Here is a 17,809-nt window from a genome sequence, read left to right as displayed (position 1 = left end):
CTTGTGTATACTAGGCCGTACATTCCTGTAGCAGTTTCTATGCACACAAAAAAGAAGAAGAAAGAAATTGAATGAACTATATAAACCTCTGTTTTCTGCCAGGTCCAGCTATCTATCCTGTATAAACTAGGAATCATGCAAGTCATGATCGAGTTTAACACTGACAGGTTCCATGATGAATCTCAAGTTTCTCCTATGCATTTTTGTTTATTATCCCTGCACATCATTCAGCAGTTGCAGGATTGTGCCACTGTCAGGTTCCATGATTGGAGTACCAATCTTTTGGTTTCAGACTTTCAGTTGTATAATAACTAAAAAAAGAAAACTTACTGGTAATAATAATCTGACGAGCGACGATGCTCAGTAGTCCATGGATCCGAAGTCCGGCTCTGGCGGCTTGGGCAGCATGATGAGGCTGTCTGCCCTGACGGATCGCTGCCGCTGCACGCCGCGCATGGCGTTCTTGGCGAAGCGCGACACGAGGAGGGTGGTCTTGAAGCGGCTGGTGGAGGCCCCCGACGCGTCCGCCTCGTCGGCCTCCATCTCCTCCTCCTCCCGCCGGCGCTGCTCCGCCGCCTTCCGCTTGAGGTGCCTCCTCCAGGCGGCCTGTATGAAGCAGGACGCCCAGGTCCGCCACTGCTGAGAGTAGAACCGGAAGGTCTGCTGCAGCTGCTTGCTGTGCAGGCGCCGGAACTGGCCGGCGACGAACTTGAGCTCCTCGGCGCGGAGGGCGAAGGCCTCGACCTCGGAGATGGCCCTGACGGTGCGCGTGGAGAGCGGGAAGTTGGCGGCGGCCTTTGGGTCGAGCGCCCACGTGAGCAGCTCCTCGCCGCAGAAGTCCCCCTCCTTGAGCAGGCCCCGGTTGTAGAACCCCATCCGGCCGCCGTCGGTGGTGGAGCTCTCGAGCCTGCCCCGGATGATGAAGAGCATCTCGTCGACGGGGTCCCCCTCCCGCACGATGTAGGTGGACTCGGTGCAGAGGCTGGGCTTGAGGCGCTCGCAGATGGCGTCGAGGAGGCGCTCGTCCATGTTGGCGAAGAGCGGGACGCGGCGGACGAGGCGGAGGCAGAGGTGGCGCTTGACGTCGCGGCGGAGGTCCTTGGGCAGGCCGCGGACGAGGCTGTCCTCGTCGACGCCGCGGGTCTCGAGCCACTTGTACTGGTTGTGGCGCCAGACGCGGTCGCGGAGGTCGTCGGGGAGGACGCGGTGGTGCATCCACTGCTCCGAGTCCCGGCGCTTGAGGCGCATCTCCTCGAGGCGGAGCGTCATGGACTGGAGGTAGGTCTGCATGTTGCCGATGAGCAGCGCCATGAGGATGAGGCCGACGAGCGCGAGGGTGATGGAGAAGAGCTGCTCCCCCTTGTAGTGCGTCGTCTCCAGGCCCTGCCCGATGGTGCTCAGGTTCTGCAGGCCCCACCACAGGCAGAAGAGGATCTTGGCGGTGAGGTTCTCGGTGGAGTAGACGCCGGACTGGATCGCCGTCGTGTAGATGCCGTAGGGGAACCCCGTGCCGGTCCGGTCGACGGGGGCGCACTCCTGCTGCAGCACCTGCCGGATCATGGTGCGCCACTCGAGGAACCCCGACTGCCCCTGGCTGCCGCCGCCGCAGTACATGTAGGTCCGGCACTGGTGGAAGTTGAGGTTCAGGCACTTGTCCCGCCAGCAGTCGTCCAGCCGCTCGATCGCCAGCAGGTACCAGAACGCCCCGACCATCTATCCGAATGGAGGGAGAGTCAGTGGAGAGAATCAATGGCGAGAATTGCAACTGATCCATGCATAGATGGATGACGGACGTGGCTGGCCAGCATGTAGAGGAGGAGGTAGAAGGCGGCGCCGCCGAAGGCCGTCTCGGCGAAGACGCCGGCGGTGCGCTTGAGCTCGGAGGTGATGGGGTAGAAGCGCACCAGCCGGGGCACGTACTGCGCCAGCACCGTGAAGAGCAGCGCGTTCTTGGTGGGCAGCAGGTCGGCGCCCTTGGGCCGGTTGAGGAAGTTCCAGATGGAGACCTGCGGCAGCGGCAGCACGGCGAGGAGGTCGACGGCGAAGAAGCGGCGGAGGTAGCGTCGCGCGATGGCGGCCGAGTCGATCACCAGCTCGCCGCGCCCGAACACTCGCGACGACGGCGCGATGTAGGCCGTCCGGAACTGCAGCGCGATGCGGGAGAGGTAGAAGGCGTCCACGGCGGTGCGCACCACGGTGGCCACCGTGGCCAGGTTGCGGTCGAAGCCGATGCAGGTGTTCTTGTCCGTGTACTTGACGGCGAGCAGGTAGAGGAAGAGCGGGTCGATGGCGACGGAGACGATGCAGGCGAAGACGAAGGCGCGGTTCATGCGCGCCAGGAACGCGTCCTGCGGGTCGAACACCTTCTGGGACATCTTCCGGAAGTCCTCCTGGAACACCAGCCCGATGCTCTTGAGCCGCTCCGACCGGTTCATCACGCCCGCCGCCACGCGCACCGACCGCGCACGGAACTTGGCCGCCGCCGCGGCAGGGTTGCCGGAGAAGTAGCTGTCCATGTGGAACCCGCCGCCGTGGCCGTGACCGTGGTGGTCCATTGTGGCCCGCGCGGGGAGGCTCGCCGGCGCTGCCTCCTCCTCCTCCGCGAGCCTCACGAACTTCTCCTTGCGCCCGTTGATGAACTGTGTCCGGTAGCCGCAGCCGAACATCCTCCTGCTCCCGCGCTACGGGACATCATCGTCCACCACCATCCGAGGATCGATCCGCACCTTGGGAGATCGATGATCAATGCTGTGGCCGGAGACGCGCGCGTCGATCGATGCTGCACCGGATCGATCAACCTTGCAGAAACAGTTGCGATCTCTCTCGCGTGGGAGGGAGGAGGCGAAAGCCGTGAGCGGAAGTAGCGGGGGTTCATTAATGGACGCGATCGAGGCCCTGAGGAAGCTACACGTGGCGCCGCATGGCCCCCAGGCAGTCCGACACTTGCGGGCGCGGGACGGCGGGGCGTCGCGTTCACCGTTGCCCAATCGGGGGTGGCAAACCCGGAAATAGTAGAAAGCGGCTTTGCCCGGTAGGATCAGTATTTTGTGTGGCTGGATTGTAGTTTGATATAGAGTTTAGTTCATGCACATAGCAGTAATTATTATAAATGTAGGTATCATGGTCTGCATCCCGTTATTATACTTTATATATATATTGGACTCTCTATTGTTGTAACGCTACTATTTAAGTAGAATATTATTTTTATATGGAAATAAAATTATCTTTTTATTATATTTAGTATTTTTTGTTATCATTTATTTTTTAAAATTTGTTGTGAAGCAAATCTTTAGATTTTAAAATTTTGGGCAATTTTTGTATTAATTTTTTTGACGTCTTTATGTTTCGGTGTCCAAATCTTAGGTAAAATAGATCCTACGTAAATATTTATGCGGATGAATTGTAAAAGTGCTATGAATTTGAAATTATACTATATAATAATATTGTAGATTTTGAAATTCTGAGCAACTTTTGTATCGAACACCTTTTGATTTGAAGATATTTTGATGTCCATATTGTAGGTACGACGGATCGCATGCAAGCATTTGTGCAAATGAATTGCGAAAGCATTTTGAATTTTAAAATTTCCTCTATAATGAAAATTTTTGAATTTTTAATCAAATTCTATATTGAACAAATTTTTATTTCAACGTATTTTTTTTCAAATTGTACGTATAATGTTGCTCGTGTAACAGTAACGGATGGAACGGGCTGTGGTTTGATTTAATTAAAATCCGAGGGTTTACGATTCCTAAGGGAGGACTAGGACGGCGGGTTGATTTTGCGTACTTTTGGTCACGTATATTGCCATGCTGAATTTACACACACATATATAACATTGCGTTGGCAGCAGCTGTATAATGTGTTATCGCCTGGCTGGCAATATGAAGTCTGTTCACTTTTTATTTACCCTTTGTTAAAGAAAAATCTTTCTTTCATCTGAGGATGAACCGAGCGCTTGCTTAGCAGATTTGAGAATTAATGGGCTATGGAAGAAAAGGGCCTCGCTATGGGTCAGTCCGGAACCTTCTCTTTCTGAGTCGCCAGACGCCAGAGCTCTTGCGACATATATATCGTTTGTGGAACATAGAGCTCAGCATCTAAAACGTGGAGTACGTAGGTTCAAAATTCAGTTCAAGCTCCTCCGAGCTTTGGTCCAAACCTTACTTGCCATTACATTATTGTATATACAAGACAACTAGTAAAGTGCACGTGCGGCACACACGATTGCTAAAAACTATTGAACAAGTGTTTTATGTTCATAGAACATAATCATACTATTGAATTTTTATTTAACAAAAATAAAAAGCAGTAATGGATCATAGTTCTTGTTGAGTAGCAAACATACATTAGAGGTATTACTCAGATATATGCACTGAATTGTACAGGGAAAAGTGCCTTATAACTCTTATATGACCGCATTACCCAGGATTGGTGAAAGAAACTCTAGGCAGTACCAATTATCCTTTTTAGCAAACTAATTGCCTCAAGTGCCAATAAGAACACCAGTGAGAAGGGGACGACATCAACATGAGACCCGGTTGCAACTGCTCCTAGTCCAGCCTCTATTGTAAAAATGGGCACGATAATTCTAGAACCGACGAAGAGAAAAAGAAAAAAAATATCAGTATCCAGAACAAAAACTTAATGATACGCAAGGCAATACAAGTAACTCGTATTGGAACCAGTTGTTCAAATAGTGAGCAGAGCTACGTGATTAATTTTACCATACGATGTCAATAATTTACTACATCTCAGCCCAATTACACATAAAAGCATGGAAAAACCAATATAATGTGCCTTAAAAATTCAGAAGTAAAAAATTTGAAGACCTGTTGTGCTGATTAAATCAGAGCACAACGAGAAATCCGATTACAACCCATTAACTTGATTTATTCGCTGCACTACCTGTATAGTAGTCCAACCTCTCTTGCCTTGAGTTCTTAGACAGATCACCATAGACAATGGTGGACATCTACTACACCCAAATCAAAGAGGAAATATGAAGCGTATGGGATGGGGATAGCCAAGTTGAATGGCAGGTAGAGGCAGGCAGGATTGGTCATGGGTCGGCAAGAAAAGCATATATCTGTGCATGACTCACGTTGGAGCGGAAGCTCGGGCGCCAGGCGGGGGTGCGAGAGAGGGAGAGGGTGCCACGCCGGTCGTCGAGGGGTGGCGGGCGGGGTAGGATCGTGGTATGTGAAAAGAAAATAATCGGTTTTTGGTAGAAACATTCTCTAACTCATAATTTCTATGGATCTTGCATCTCCTCCCACCTCCCCGAGGTCCGACAGATGGTCCAATATGAGGGGTAATATGGATCTGATCTAGGTAAAGATATTTTTAAAAGTTTTTATTCTTTATAGTATATAGAAGTATAGATATAGATACGTTGGCCTGGCTCCAAAAAATTCTGTATTACAAAAACAATAAGAACCTGAATATAGACCAATAGTCTATTGAAGAATCAAAATCTGTAGTTAGATGGTTCTAGTTGTTATCACATAGTCCATTTAATTTTTTCTAAAATTATTTTATCAATATATTATTTTAGAATATTTTATTTTATTTTATTCTCTCTAGCGGATATGTGCGATGATACAACGGCTAGTCGCACGTGCTATGAATAGATGCCTCCGGAGAACCCTGGGGTGGTGGTGTTGACTGATGTGGAGTTGGACCCTGGTGACCAGCGAGGGGACGGGACGCTTGGCGTTACCAAACACAAGTCTGAATGTCTCGCTTCGGATTCCATCGTGTGCGTGCTCTGAACTGAAGATTGCCTCATTGGTACTTGTGTTTCGTCAGAAAAGATTATCTCACATGAACTAGGAAGGATTACAAACAAATTGTTTGGTTACTTGCCCATTTTATACAAATAAATGATCAAGAAATTTTGGGATATGATTGATTGATTCAACCTTAGAGCATTGCATAATGGTGTTTTAAGCATTGAATCAAATCAGTTTTTTAAAGATATATATGTTGGTTTGATGAGCCAAAAAAAGCTGTATTATAAAACAATAAGAACCTGAGTATAGACAAATAGTCAATTAAAGAATCAAAATCTGCAGTTGGATGGTTTTAGTTGCTATTTAAATTTTTTCTAAAATTATTCTACCAATACATGATACTTTTCCATCAGAGGTGTAGAAAGTATCGATGATCTCTTAAGTTCAGAGCACACACTCGATGTCATCTGTGAGGAGGCATTCAGTCTTGTGGTTGACCATGCTGAGTCCCCCTTCCTCATCTTCATCCGAGCGCACCACCTCCACGCCGGTGAAGGCGACCACATGAGCTTCATAGTCGTCCCACTCATCGATAACATCGAAGAACTTGGCGATGCAGAACCTGCCGGAGCCCAAGCTCACCAAGGCTTCATTTATCAGCACCCAGTTCCCCGGCGGATCAACGTCCAACCCGACGCGCCGCACCGCCGGAGGTTCGCCGCAGGAGGAGCCCGACGCGACGGCAGAGAGGTCCAGGGCGCACAGCTCGCCGGGCCGGCGGGCGGAGATGCCGAACCACATCCCCAGCTCGGCGTCGTGCTCCAGCCTGGAGCGGAAGGGGAGCACCTAGTCGCCCGCCTTGCTCCACCGCATCGCCACCGTGTCGAAGCAGTAGGTCGCTCTGTCGGATGACACGCAGATGGTGCTGGCGCCGTCGCCGACCACGGCGAAGGAGATGCCGTCCGGGGTCCTGTAATTTGGGTCGTCGAGGAACGGCGGCAGTGGGAGAGGGCGCCAGCGCCAGCGGCTCCCGGGGTAGCAGGCGAGCACCTCGAAGCTGCACGCCTCGCCGGGGACCATGTCCATCATGTAGAGGCTGTCGGTGTGGTCGCCGCGCAGCCTGCCGCCGAACATGGCGGAGTCCACGTCCGGGTGGATCTCGAAGTCGGCCGTGGCGGTCCGGGGTGTAACATTCCATGTTAACACTTAGAAAGTTTGTTTAACAAAAATCGTGAATTTCAAAAACTTTTTCGAATTATCTTGGTTTGGAGGGATTGATGAATTTTATTTGATTGGATTATGAATTGCTTGATTCAAATTGTGTGGGATTTGAATTTGAAAGGGCCAATCAAATTCAAATCCAAAACCTACCCTCTAATACCTCTCATGGGCCACCAGCCCACCGGCCATCGCAGCCCAAGCCCAGCTGACCTCTTCCTCTTTTTCCCCCTTCCTTCCCCGCACGACACCGGCCCAGCGCCACCGGCCCAGCCCACTGACGCGAACCGTCGCGGCCCTTCGCCTTCCTTCCGCCCGGGGCAGCTGACGGGCGAGTCCCACCCGTCAGCTTTCCCTTCTTCCTCCGCCCGTTTCCTCTCCCGACTCGTTCCGCCCCGCGTCGCCGCTCGCCCCCGCCTCGCGATAGGATAGCGAAACTGCCGCTCCCCTTTTCGCCGCGCCCGCGCTCGCCTGCGTCACCCCGTGCGCGCCTGTCTCCGCTCCGCGACAGCGCAGCGCAACCGCCGCGCGCTCCTTTTTCCCTTGCACCCCGACCGCCCGCGCCGCGAGCCCTAACCCTACCCCGCGCCGCAGCCGCCGCGATGCCGCCACGCGTCCTGGCCCGACCGTCGAGAACCCCCGGCCGCAGCCGCTCCCGAACCCTAGCGCTGGGTATAAGAGCCCTAGCCGCACCCCTAAACCCTAGATGCCCCTATTTTCCCTTCCGCCGTCACCGCACCAGTGGAAGAAAGGGGAGAGGAGGAGGACCAGGAACCGAGCAAGGAGGACGATGCCGCCGCCGCCGTCGGAGCTTCACCAGGCCGGCGCCCCGTACGATGACCTCGACGCAGCTGCACGCCCTGCACGGCCCCAACCCACCGGCACCGACCCGCCACCGCATCAGGCCTTTCTCCCTTCAGCCCCGCCGGTGAGCATCACTACCGCCATCCCTTTTTCTTCCCCCTGCTGCCGGCGATGCCGATGAGCCCTCCGTAGCCCGGCCATAGGACCCCCTTTGCCTTCCGGCCTCTGTGCCGCTTCTTGTGCAGGGACCCGCCGCGCCGCCACCGTGCCCCCACAAACGCCGCCGCGTCGTGCCGCGGGCCCGGGATGCCGGTGCCTCGCGCATGGCACGGCCACGCTGCGGCTCTGGAAGGCCAGACCTCGCGCGCGCGCGCACCCGCACCGCGAACACGGCCCGTGCCTGCCCTCGCTTCTGGCCGCACCCCTAGTCTTACATGGCCACGACCCCGCCACGGCCTTGCCATGCGCGGTGACCACGCCGCGACGTCGCGTTCGCGTCACGGTCGACCCTTTGGGGATTTTCCCCGAACACCTCGCGTGCGTCTGTTCGCACACCCATGGCACCCACAGGCACCGCACGCACACCCCCGCCGTGGCCGACGCGTGGGACCGAGCCGTCAGCGAGAGGAGAAGGAGCAGAGGCAGCCCAAGGAGCGTGGAGGAGAAGGCCGCCAGCCCACTGCGGCCCAGGGATCATCCCGAGCCGGCCCAAGACGCGCCAGCCAGCCCGAGGACCGAGCCAGCCTGCTGAGCCGCAGGCCGAGCTGACCCCGCGAGCCTAAGCCGAGCCTGTTGGGCCTTGAGCCGGCCCATCACCACTTTTGGCCCAGAACCAAACCAAGTCTTTTCTTTTCTTTTCCCGGCCTGACCCGAGGCGCCCACCTGTCAGCCTCAGGGCGAGGCTGACCCGTGGGACCCGTTGACCGTGGACCGTTGACGTCAGCAGACCCGGACCCCCGTGATGACGTCAGCAGACCCGGACCCCACTACTGACGTCAGCAGACCCGGACCCCCCTGATGACGTCATGCTGACGTCAGCATGACATGTGGCACGCCCTGGATGCTGCCACGTGTCCCTGTTGTCTGATTTTTTCTTTTCCAGAAATTCTTTATTAATTTCAGAAATAGGTTTTTCCTTAGAAAATTCATAATAAATCGACCGGGCTTCCGAAAATTATGAAACCAATTCCATAATTCTTCTAAAATCATAAACTACCCGTTAGAGTGGGTTTTGTGGTGATTTGGATCTTAGTTGCAGAGTTTGATGCATATTTGCACTTTGGATTCTACTCTTACTCGTATTTACGAATAGGACCCGACCACGAGAAGTTGACCGACGGCCAGGACTACCCGGAGGCCCAAGAGGACTTCGAAGAGACGCCAGGTTCACGCCCATCTACGATTTAAATTCCTATTAGGCATTGCTTGTAGATATGCCATCGCCATATGTGTACTTATATCGAGATGAACCTGCATGGCCTATTTCATGTACCTTGCTCCTTGCCAACCTATCTTACTTGTTTATTATATGAAATGCATTGTAAATCCTTGAATGTGTATGTGTGGGAAATGGATGGATAGTCTTGGCGTGTGTGAAGTGGTTCTCTTCAGGAGTTGGTGATTAAGGTTTTAGCCGGGAGTGGGCAACCTAACTCGATCGTGGATCGAGGGCTTAGGGTGTGTATCTTGGCACACCCTACGGAGTACCTATGGCGGGTACAGTTTTGGTTACGAGTTTGAGATGTTAGAGGCACCCGTTAAGAGTGCAGTCGCGGACCACCGTGGTGGAGACGCTTTTGACGAAGATGCCCGCTTCGGCAATTAAGGACCAGGTGAGAGTAACTATGACTCGTGGGAATCTGTTAAGCGTGCACACCACTTACCCATTATGAGGGTGGGCCCGGTCCGGGGTTAGCAAGCGCGGTACCAAGCCGATGGGAGGATCAAGTATCAGTGCAGGGGGAGGAGGTGCTAACCTCACGTTCCCCGAGACGCATGGGAGGCTTCACAGTCCCGGGGCGACCTCCCATGGGAGGATGCGCCCAAGACCCGGGAAAGCCGGATGGTGCCGTGGCTCCTAATTCCATTTCAGGAGACCGGTGTTTCGTATATTAGTCGGCTGATCTCCGGCTAGTGTCGATTCGAGTGGGTCCAGGTGTACAACCCCTGCAGGGTGAAAACTATACGTATAGCCGCGTCCTCGGTTATGGACATCCCTACTCTTCTGTTGCTCTTATTAGTTAGTGTCACTCATGATTTCTACCTCCCTCTAGAATAATTTCCTGCCAGGGGGCAGTTGAGATGCGAGGAGAGAGAGTTCTCGCATCGACTTGGCGGTTTTGGAAGGTGTGTGTTGACCGAGAGTCCGGGATGCCAGAAAGGCCCGAGTCGGGAATGAAAGGAGATGTGTGTGTGTGTGTATTGCATGCATAGGGAAACCCCAGCTTTACCTCTGAACTCTGTTATATCCGTAGTATAGACCACGATAAAGCTTGCATTCAGATGGTGACGTGAACCTATCCCATTTCTTGGGGATAGCCTGGTACGATGCAGGATCCGATCCGGAATTCGACCCCAACGATGACGGGTGGTACGACTGAGGCCCGAGCTACGCTCAAGTTGCCTGTGGAGGAGGTTCCCGAAGATGAAGGAGGGCCGAAGATCTAGCTGCCGTTTTTCGCCTTCTGCTTGTTCGACCTAGCCGTAAGGCTTGTAATAAATTCCGTACTATAGATCCTTTGGATTTATGTAATAATTAAACCCATGTTTGATCTTATGATGAGTATAACTGTGATATTATGTCTGAAATGAGTGATGATACAGGGAGTCGGATTCGTCGATTCGGGAATCCGGTTGGTTTCACGGGGGATGGAGGCGGCAACATACCTAGGCCCCTTGGCCGATTTCAGCTCAGGCAAGCCCAGGAAGGAGTGTGCCTCGGCGTTGTACATGGCGGCCCAGCCGCCGGCGTCGGAGCAGAGGATCTTGCTCGTGCCCATGAGTGCGAACGCGTTCATCCACCTGTCAGATGCATGCGACCTGATTGGGTAGTAGTGTATGCGTGGCTCAGGCAAGCTCTCGATCCGTCCTCCTAGCAAAGCTGCCATTGCCATCCTCCTTGGGGTTCGTCGCTGCCGCCTTGGCTTCTTCCCGTGAGGGGTAGAAGAGGCTCGAGATGCAGTGCCGGCCACGACCGAAGCCTAGCACCAGATGCAGAGACTGACGGCTCAAACTCGGGCAGCTCATCTTCGATTTAGTTCACTGCTTCTTTCACCTAATTTCTTCAATGGAAAATTAACAAAATTGTGTCAGGCAAACAAAATTGTATATGCTAGTACAAATTAATTAGAGAACTAGATTTACGACTTCAATCAAGAAGTTTCCTCTTCCATGGTACCCTGACTTTGAGACAGAAAATTGATTCCTGAAAATGATAAATATGGCAGGATCCCTCCCTCCTAACAAAGAATTCGTTTTGAACACCTTATCTCCAACTATAACAGCAACAACAAAAACAAAAACTGAAAAAACATTCTTTGATAATCATAACGAGCAATGCAGAAAAGTACAACTTATCTTCCAATTGAAAGGGTCTACACGGAAGGGACTCCTCTGCAGGAGTGCGTGGTCACGCCACACGTCAGTGACCTAACTGCACTCTCAAGTGGATCCTCTTCCAGTCTACACATAATCTCCAATTTTCATAAAAATCTAAAAAGAAAAGGCTACCCTTGCACGCGAATTCCAGCACGGCAGCACATATTAACATCAATTTAATTGAGATCCGTTTTGATCCAAATGCTAACACGTGAATGTGTTAAACTTTAGCACTAACTCATTCAAACGGAAGTGTTTAGTCAAAATTTAAAATTTTAGCATGTGTATAAGTGCTAATATATGCTATAGTTTAGCATCTAACTTTAGCTTCTCCTGGTAGACCAACAGAGGGAGATCCATGAATCAGAGGTCAGAGCTAGCCTTGGACTTGCCACGTGGAGGGAGAAAAAGATTGAAATACCTTGAATGCCGCAGGGGCCGACGAACTGAACTGGAGCCGGGAGCTTGCCGGCGTCGAGCCGGATGATCTGACGGTGGTGGCAGCGGGGGTAAGGCGCAGAGGGAGGGCGCCGGCGACACGCCGATCCGCACGCCGTCGTAGGCGGTGAAGTGAGAGCGGCTTGGACGGCGGCGCAACAATGGGTCTCCGCATTCCGAAAAAATAACAGATGAGCGTCAACAATGGGCTGAAAGAACAACTAGGCTGCGAGGAGAGGAGGATCCGGCTAAAGTCAGCCCACCTAACTATTTTTACTAATAATTAGAAAAAAGAGAGGGCTGGTTGAGAGAGGTTTGCTGCAGCGGGGCCTGTAAACATAGGCCGAACGTGGTCAAACTGATGGATCGATTGGGCCTCCCAAGCCCAATGTTCATGGGCTAACATCAAGGTCGAATTAATGTTCAGCCCACCGTACCTAACTTGACAGTGTTGCTATTTCGCCGTTGTTTTCGCGGATATCAGAGGTCGCGTAGCAGTTAAGATATCATAAAATTATATTTTATAAAATTATATATTTAAATTAAAATCTGACTGCACCACTACGTTCCTTGTGATGAAATTTTCAAAATAAGACCATAGTTGGATGATTTTTTTTTGGAATACTATTTTTGACACGAAACAATTTTTTTAAGTTGAAATAATTGTTTGACTGCCAGCCACACGCATGATTCCTTATTTCCGGATCGCGCATTCGCTGTGGGAGACGGTTGGTCGCTGAACGATGGCGCGTGCTTCATATAGAAGCTGATAGCTGCATGCTGACGCAGAAATGCAGATAAAGATTCAAAGGAAAAAGGTTCATAACTTTTGCATCAAATGTCTAAAAATTTCTAATTGCACCGTTGAGTTTGTTACAACATGATCTTCAAAATTAGATCACACATGATTATATTTTAATATTTTTTTCTCGGAATAATTTTATAAATGTGGAATTTATTTTTTAAAGAAGAACAATTGTTCCGTCTCACAATAAAATTGTTCCAATAATAAAATTATCCAAATATATTCAAGTATGGTCTTATTTGGAAGATCTTATCATAGAAAAAGACACAACGATGTGATTGGATTTTTATTTTAATATTTGTGTTAAAAGATATTGCTTTTTGTATGTTGCAATTGAACTTTTCTACCTTTCACGGGCTCGGTACCGAGTCCATCTTATTTTTTCTTGCTTTCTGCAATAGGGTCACCTCTGGTGCGCTTGTAGCTGCGGAGCCAGGAATTACACGTAGGGGGGCCGAACATAAACTATAGACATACCAAATCGCAAAGGTAAAGCAAAAAATTACATATAAAAATTAAACTTGTGTTGTTCCTTATTGATGTTGTCTTTGAGAGCTTTTCTCGTACTTCAGGCGTTATAGTGGTGCAAAAAATAAAGCTCTATACTCTTCTAAAACCAATAAAGTTTTGCTTATAGAAAATCCTCGATGTTCTTGTAAAAGAAGCAAGATGTTTTACTTTTAGTTTAACGATGCTTCCACGATAATCCGAAAAAATAATGATATTTTCACAATTAGTACATAATTTATGTTTCCCACATTATACAGATTTAATATGTGCTTAAGAAGACAGAACAAACTGAATCTAAGATTTAGAAATAAAAATTGCTTACTATTCCTAATATATATGTGCAGTGCATATTTGATTCATGCTATACATTAACTTAGTCTAGGCACACTTGAGGCTTAGCCACTTAAAAAGCTAATCATCATAATTAAGGGTCTAAAGCTGATTAGTTTGAAACATGTGGCTATTTTGCACTATACACACATAGAGATTAAGGATTCCTCACGTGTCTGGGGGGCCACGGCCCCTGCCGGCCCCCTGGCTCCGCCGATGTGCGCTTGCGCGTCGGCGTGCGGTGCGCGTCCGCGTTCTAGCAAACGTGGGCTTTCAAAGTTTCAGCCCAAATTAATTAGAATGCCCCACCCGTTATCACTTCTGCGACGATTCATATCACAGTAATGCGAGTTACTTGTTTTCGAGAGTGCTAGGAGTCACACCTGCGACTAGGAGACGAGACGTCGCAGAAAGCCCACGGCGGCCCACTATAAGCTCGTCCCCGCGCCGCTTGCCTTCATCATCTCCGGCGGCGGCCTCCTCCAATCCGCAACTACCACCACCGGCTGCCACACCCCCTCCGAATTTTAACCCACCGGTTGTCTCGGCACCATCCTAGCCGGTGGCGCCCCGCCGCAGCGCCGCGCCATCCCGTCCCCAACCCGCCGTGGACTTTCTTGCCACTCTCTCCCCTTTCTAAGCCGAAAGCTATAGGAAACCCGGCAGCCCTGCCCCCGAACTCCAATGGCAGTAGTCGCAAGGTGGAAGATGAACACCACCAGAGGATCCACCTGCAGTGATTCGGGATCTCCTTTTATGACACGCTAACTCGCAGTCACGCGCGCGACTGCGAGTATTTGCGGTTGTTTTCCGCACCTCGTCTTGTGCTTGTTGTGCTTGTTGTCAGCGTACATGCCATTTAATTAGTTACAACTTACTACAACACAGTCAAATAATGTCACACTCATTGCAACTGCACGTTCAACGATTGCAAAACACGATAACTTTGATTATTAGGAATATAGCAGGAGGTCTACCATGCCAAACTACAGTAAAAAGTTCCGACCTAGCTCTAGGGCCTAGCTATATGTCCATCACATCAGATACCAGCAGCCATGCATTCAGCTGAAGGAAAATTTGCGATCTGTCAGTCAGCTCTCAACCTAGCTGGTGGCTCATGCATGTGACATGCGATCTACGGATTGTTAGGTCCATGAAAAAGGGATCCTGCCGCAAGGTGTAGCATAGCATCCATGTGCCGCTCACACACACCACATAGATCAACTCTGAACTGACATGACAGTCTAACACGCCCTGGGAATGTGCATGAGAGCATGCAGACCAAAAACAAATGAATGAACCCAACCCACACACAAACTAAACAAAAGCAATGCCTTCGTTCTCATGGCTGGTATTGCTTGCAAGGATACTAGAGATCCATCGATGGTGATGGATAGGGTAGTTTCTGTTGCATATAAACGACATCCATCAGCAGAGCACTACATGTCTAGTTTGTGTTGCACATGCACATGCACATGCATTACTATATATGTAAGATCGATGGATCGAGAAGTCGTATAGTAGTATAGCTGACCTGAGCAGCTACATCTAGGCACTAAAGAATCAGCCTTGGTTCTATTCTATCCGGTGACGAGCATCTTCCTGCTCCTGCGATCCGGTGTGCCTGGAAAAAGCAGTTTCATTCAGCTTCAAACTGGTGGCTGCCAACACTTGACAAGACACACAAGGCATGCTTTTAGCAAATTAAAGAAGTTTCAGACATGTAGTAGAAACTGCTGCATATACGTACAGGTGTCACTCGCACGTACATGCGTGTGCAGTGATGCTAATTTGAAGGCCGCATTTTCGCGTACAACTAGTCACACGTAAGTCAGAGTACTGCGTTCTCGGCCACATGCATGCATTCTTTTTTTTTTTTCCTAGCAAGTATACAACCAATTCGAGCATGACGTTTTGCCTGGACAGAAGCTGAACACACGGGCAGCAGCTAGCTGGATCACCAAGGATCCATGATAAGAGTTAACAAGTGATGAAACAAAGGAGAGGCTTGCCGGCCGGGCAAGCCTAGTAGCAAGTGGTAGTAGTACTGTGCAAATCTTTCTTTTGATCTTGACTAAACCAACTGCATGCTATGGACAGATACTAGGAATTCGTGGCCATTGGCGACAAGAACAGAGTTACTCGATTCGAGATGATCTTTTCTTTTCTTTTTGAAGAACTAAGATTCGAGCTGTTCTCTTTTAATTTTCTCTGCCATCTTCTTTCACTACTAAAATACTAATAATAACTCCTATGCAAAAGCGCTGCTCTAATTTATTTGTTGGGACTCGCAGCATCCTCCTGCATCATCTGCATGCTACGTGTCACTTAGCCGCCTGTGACGCGTGTGCGGTTGGGACTGGATGCTAGCCCATGCATGCATTTTCGCACTGTTCTTGTAAAAGGCAACGGGTTGTTCATAGTGTGGTGGATATATATGATGCTGGCCTAGCTTATTAGTTTATCAGGCCACTTAGTGTCCTGGTACATGCTGATTCTGGTATGTGATGATCTTGCTGCTTTACATAAACAAAGTTAACAGGCGATAGTACTAATTAATTCGATCTCCTCTCTGCGTGATGGCATCACTGCATACGCATACACACATCTGAGCAGAAGAGCGTGCAGCAGCAGCTGCTTCTTTTCCTTGCTCTTGTCACCTTTTTTTTCTTTTCATTTTTCCTTTTGAGCAATGTTGCTCTTGCTTGATGATACACAGCTATTAGCATATATATATATATATACATGGTTCTTTTCCAACATATCGTCCTTTTTCTTTTCGTTGGTGTCACGCATGCTTTAAAAGTTCAATTATAATGTATGTTATTTTTGTTCAGAGCTGCTGTAGCCTGTAGATTATTACCTCTTAATAATGCAGCTAGTTATTGATCTATATATATGGTACCAAGACTCATGCAGTGTGGCAGCTGTTCATTTGTAGCCGGACCCTTTAGATTTGGTCATTGCTTAGTGGAGATGCAGTGGAGCAGAACAAGTGTAGATGCGCTATTGCTTCCTTAAAAATGTCTCTCTGCTTTTTGTTTGATCCGTCAACTCTTTTTCGTTAGTTCACCTTAACAAGTTGACATGCATGAGCATGGTCAATGCCACCCACTAAGATTACAGGTCAGTTTGGAAGAATAAGGTGGCCTGCAGTTGAGGTTGATTAAAAGATTGTTAATCTTATCCTAGGGGATATAATGGGACACTAATCTTTCTACTTTCTAGCTAGTGATGCGCGTATATGACCATGTATTATATATAGTAGCAGCATGAGTGGTGTGCGTATATTTTTTTTTTGTAACTAACTGCATACATCATCCATGGAGGTGGCCGACTCAACAAGACTGGCCATTTGGTTGACGACGATCCTTTTTGAAGATTCCCTTGACATAGGAGAAAAGATTAGAGACATCCTGATTAGAAAAAGGCCAATATATATAGTTGTTTATCTGATAGCATTGTAAAAAATAGTCGACATTTCGGCCAGAACTTTCCCATTCTATCCATCTTCTCTTTTCAAGTTGGTTGATTATTTGATTAAGTGCTTTAGGTAATGGAGCTAAGATGGCTAATAGTAAACTTGTGGTAACCTATATGGTTCTCAGATGATCAAAATTGTAATCTACTATTCGTTAGGTATGAGGATTCTCGGGTATAGGTCTAGAGTAAATTTTACAAATTATACATACTAACTTCGATTGTCACTTCATCACAGAACTACAGATACATCTATTAATTACCGTGGTGACTGTGCTATTGTTTTTTGGTGATTTGAACAAAAATATTATTTTACGATAAGCTACAATAATAGAAATGCCCCATGATTTTGCGGTGTTAATTTTTCAAATCGCATTCTTGTGATATAAAAATTGTTTATACAAGTGTAGTGTTGCGAAAAAAATTCCTGAAAGTGTGTATTCCCGCAGATTTTCCAATCATATATAGTATATTTATTTTGAAAATTACTCTAGTATTGATCGATTAGTTCTCACATCATTGCTACAAGCACCATGAACATATATAATTGGTTATAGTGTTGCGTGGTTCAATTCATGTCCCAATTAAAGTTACCTAAAAAACTCACCAATATATGTACGAAGTATAGTCACTGGGGCCTGAATTAATAATAACCATGCATGGTACGTAGTGGCCTTCAGTTGGTTAAGTCTGGCCCATGCGTGCACACTATTATTGGTGTCGTGTACAGTTGATTCTGTTTAGGTCGTTGGGTATCGGCCGGTAGCCAGTGGCCATGCATGTTTCTGGAGACTACGCACGCACATTATCAGAAGGCAAGGCCCCCAGCTAGGAGCCGTAGCTAGGCATGTGCATCTTGGCCATGGAGGTCTCGGGGCTGCCCCGTGTAGTC

General features: G+C 49.1%; 3 protein-coding genes across 4 annotated transcripts; all 3 read right to left on the bottom strand.

The window, feature by feature from the left end:
* Positions 1 to 191: 191 nt before the first annotated feature.
* On the bottom strand, positions 192 to 2,713 carry LOC112884957 (putative cyclic nucleotide-gated ion channel 7). 2 transcript variants are annotated; one of them, XM_025950605.1, is made up of 2 exons: positions 1,767 to 2,713; positions 192 to 1,713 (listed from the first exon to the last, which is right to left on the bottom strand). In XM_025950605.1, exons 1-2 carry the CDS (start codon positions 2,664 to 2,666, stop codon positions 361 to 363), a joined length of 2,253 nt encoding a protein of 750 aa, XP_025806390.1. In that variant the 5' UTR covers positions 2,667 to 2,713; the 3' UTR covers positions 192 to 360. The 2 variants fall into 2 exon arrangements, with proteins under 2 accessions (XP_025806390.1, XP_025806389.1); XM_025950604.1 differs by having other exon boundaries at positions 1,794 to 2,713.
* A 3,389-nt stretch (positions 2,714 to 6,102) lies between these two features.
* LOC112887793 lies at positions 6,103 to 6,901 on the bottom strand. The gene has a single exon (XM_025954063.1). The coding sequence runs from the start codon at positions 6,534 to 6,536 to the stop codon at positions 6,180 to 6,182; it is 357 nt and encodes a 118-aa protein (XP_025809848.1). The 5' UTR covers positions 6,537 to 6,901; the 3' UTR covers positions 6,103 to 6,179.
* Positions 6,548 to 10,864, bottom strand: LOC112885644. The gene is made up of 2 exons (XM_025951213.1): positions 10,621 to 10,864; positions 6,548 to 6,940 (listed from the first exon to the last, which is right to left on the bottom strand). Exons 1-2 carry the CDS (start codon positions 10,862 to 10,864, stop codon positions 6,582 to 6,584), a joined length of 603 nt encoding a protein of 200 aa, XP_025806998.1. The 3' UTR covers positions 6,548 to 6,581.
* Between the last annotated feature and the right edge of the window lie 6,945 nt (positions 10,865 to 17,809).

The sequence above is a fragment of the Panicum hallii genome, chromosome 3, assembly GCF_002211085.1.
Source record: "Panicum hallii strain FIL2 chromosome 3, PHallii_v3.1, whole genome shotgun sequence".
Taxonomy (NCBI): domain Eukaryota; kingdom Viridiplantae; phylum Streptophyta; class Magnoliopsida; order Poales; family Poaceae; genus Panicum; species Panicum hallii.
This window is presented reverse-complemented; position numbering and strand designations above follow the sequence as displayed.